This window comes from Sinocyclocheilus rhinocerous, unplaced genomic scaffold (assembly GCF_001515625.1).
Source record: "Sinocyclocheilus rhinocerous isolate Xijiao unplaced genomic scaffold, SAMN03320098_v1.1 scaffold951, whole genome shotgun sequence".
Taxonomy (NCBI): Eukaryota; Metazoa; Chordata; class Actinopteri; order Cypriniformes; family Cyprinidae; genus Sinocyclocheilus; species Sinocyclocheilus rhinocerous.
Genome location: NW_015640464.1, coordinates 1224 through 4695, shown reverse-complemented (window position 1 = coordinate 4695; position 3472 = coordinate 1224). Strand labels below are relative to the sequence as shown.

The window sequence follows — 3472 nt, the reverse complement described above, 5'->3', positions numbered from 1 at the left end:
GAACCAAAGACTTAAACTACTTCAGTCTGTGTGCATTGAATTTATTTAATACACGAGTTTCACAATTTGAGTTGAATTACTGAAATAAATGAACTTTTCCACGACATTCTAATTTATTGAGATGCACCTGTACATACATACACATATATATATATATATATATATATAAACATTTATTTTGATGTATAATATTATATTGTATTATATTACTTAGCAGTGCCACTGTAATCATTTTGTGGTGTGCTGTGTGTATTTGTCTTTTATTATACTTTTGGCTCCTCCCACAGGGCGTGTCTGATGGGGCTGCTGCTGTGGTCTTAGCCAGTGAGGACGCGCTGAAGGCTCACAAACTCACCCCATTGGCTAGAATCGTGGCCTATCACACCTCAGGCTGTGATCCCAGCATCATGGGCATTGGTGAGTGCTCTCTCCACCAACATATTTTCCCACTAAGTGTATAAGAATAATACATAAAATTCTTCATAATGTTTTGTAAATGCGACAGGTCCTGTACCTGCCATCACAGAAGCTCTGAAGAAGGCTGGCCTTTCACTCGAAGACATGGACCTGGTGGAGGTAGATTATAATAACATACTCTGGGATTCTGTTAGACTCATTATGCATGGGTTAAACGCTGCTTTTAACATTACTTTTCCAGAGATGGTCAAGCAGGTTCAATCCAGGGCTTCATGTATCTGTTTCATGTATCCGTCAGGTCAATGAAGCGTTTGCTTCTCAGTATCTGGCCGTGGCTAAAGCTTTGGGCTTGGACCCTGCGAAGACCAATGTTAATGGAGGGGCCATCGCCATTGGACACCCTCTCGGGGCCTCTGGGACGAGAATCACTGCACACCTCGTTCATGAGCTCAGGTAAAGACACAGATTTACATGGGCTCTCTTCAAAGTCAGCATGAAATTACTTTCCTAAAGCACATTGCTGGTGCATCACTCATTAATGCATGTTATTATGAAGAAAGAAATGTTTGTGTTTGTAATTTTGCACTTCATTTGTATTAATTTTTCTAGAAAATGTTTCATATAGTGTTAAAGAAACGTAGGAAAAAGGGAAAAATAAATAAATAAAGAAACAAGGGATACATTCTGTTTTTGAGGTAAGAATAGGTTTGTTTGGAATTTTTTTCGTTTACTTTATTTTGATTATACATTTTTCTAGAAAATGTAACACTAACACAATAACTTTTTTTTTTTATATAAATAAAACACTTTTTGGTATAAAAGTAAATTGAAAAGTAATTTTGTTTCTTTTTAAAATGTAGGAAATAAAATGTTAAAAGTTATAAATGAATGAATATGAAACTGAGAAATATTAGTGCAAAAACATGGACAAGTAACCTCAACATCACATGAAAACTCGTGCATTTTTTCTGACATCAAAACACAAACAAAATAAATAGCCTATAAATAAAAACAGCCTTTTCTCAGGAAATATTATATATATTTTTAAAAACTTATATTTAATATTATATAGAATATAACATTAAAATATGTAGTTTTTTTTCTGAGATCTGAATGCAAATAAAATATATAGCTTATGATATAAATAATATCCTTTTCATAAAAAATAAAAAAATAATAATTTTTTTTTTTTTTTTACATTTAGGAAATAAATACAAATTATAAACAAACAAATAAATATACAGCAAACTGAAACACTTAAAAGATAAATATCAGCGCGAACATAATCAGGCCGACGGACAAGTAGACATGTTAACTTTCCATCACAAATCCACTTCCTGTGGAGTTTTTTTTTGCGACCAACCAACCAATCAAATTTAGCTTCTTATCATTGATCTTACTGCGTTAGACTAACCTGGACTTGTCACAGCACTTAGATATTATTGCTCTTTTGTATGGTTTGATTGCTTCTGTTATCCTCATTTGTAAGTCGCTTTGGATAAAAGCATCTGCTAAATGACAAAATGTAATGTAAATGTAACGTATGGTCAACTATTAGAGGGCAGCCCTATGTGTTATGTTGTCTTATTTTTAGGATGCGTAATCCCAATCATACACTGCTGTATTTACATTGCATGACGTCATTCCGTTCTCTGTTCGCAGGAGACGCGGTGGAAAGTACGCAGTCGGCTCTGCCTGCATCGGTGGAGGTCAGGGCATCGCCATCGTCCTGGAAAACACAAACTGAGAAGAACACACACACACATGTTGAGGAGACTCACTGTGAACAAATCAAGTCAAATTCACCTAATTCACACCGTCCCAAAGTCTGGAACAAAAGTGTCCGTCCACAAATGTAGAGTAAAAACATGATGATTGTTCTTATAAAATGACTCCAGAATCATACGATCATACAGTGGCTTCCACACATTATGGCGTGACGGAGCTGTTTCTGAGCAGAAGCTTCTGTCTGTTTAGATGTTCGGTTACGGGACAGTGACGCTGTAACGTGCCTTACTTTTGTCTCCGTGCCTGATCTAAGATCAGATGTTTTCCAGAAATGCAATATATTTACCTTGTTGTGATTCAACTCCATGCAACTAAAACTCTTGTTTGTGGATTTAGAAAATAGTTGTCAATAAATTGGAAAAAAAAAAGTAACTTGCGTTACTTATTTGAAAAAGTAACTCAGATATTCTCTTGTAAATTAAAAAGTAATGCATTACTTTACTAGTTACTTGAAAAAAGTAATCTGATTACGTAACTCGCATTACTTGTAATGCGTTACCCCCAACACTGATCATTTGTAAGTCGCTTTGGATAAAAGCATCGGCTAAATGACAAAATGTAATGTAAATGTAACATATGGTCAACTATTAGGGGGCAGCCCTATGTGTTATGTTGTCTTATTTTTAGGATGCGTAATCCCAATCATACACTGCTGTATTTATATTGCATGACGTCATTCCGTTCTCTGTTCGCAGGAGACGCGGTGGAAAGTACGCAGTCGGCTCTGCCTGCATCGGTGGAGGTCAGGGCATCGCCATCGTCCTGGAAAACACAAACTGAGAAGAACACACACACACATGTTGAGGAGACTCACTGTGAACAAATCAAGTCAAATTCACCTAATTCACACCGTCCCAAAGTCTGGAACAAAAGTGTCCGTCCACAAATGTAGAGTAAAAACATGATGATTGTTCTTATAAAATGACTCCAGAATCATACGATCATACAGTGGCTTCCACACATTATGGCGTGACGGAGCTGTTTCTGAGCAGAAGCTTCTGTCTGTTTAGATGTTCGGTTACGGGACAGTGACGCTGTAACGTGCCTTACTTTTGTCTCCGTGCCTGATCTAAGATCAGATGTCTTCCAGAAATGCAATATATTTACCTTGTTGTGATTCAACTCCATGCAACTAAAACTCTTGTTTGTGGATTTAGAAAATAGTTTTGTATGGAATGTTGACTAAAGAGTTCTTGTCAAATTCACTGATTCATCTGAGCTTTGACTGTTCTTATCAATAAAGAATGAGCTGTATAATACTGCATAT

The 3472-nt window shown here is 36.2% G+C and overlaps 1 protein-coding gene across 1 annotated transcript in view; it reads left to right on the top strand.

Moving 5' to 3' along the window:
- LOC107752996 (3-ketoacyl-CoA thiolase, mitochondrial-like) overlaps positions 1-2540 on the top strand; it is an 11876-nt gene extending 9336 nt beyond the window's left edge. Inside the window, exons 4-7 of the mRNA XM_016569078.1 lie at positions 288-417; positions 506-576; positions 716-870; positions 2080-2540. Of these exons, the coding sequence (XP_016424564.1) occupies positions 288-417; positions 506-576; positions 716-870; positions 2080-2164 (441 nt within the window). The 3' untranslated portion in view covers positions 2165-2540. The remainder of the gene's footprint in view (positions 1-287; positions 418-505; positions 577-715; positions 871-2079) is intronic.
- Positions 2541-3472: the final 932 nt, after the last annotated feature.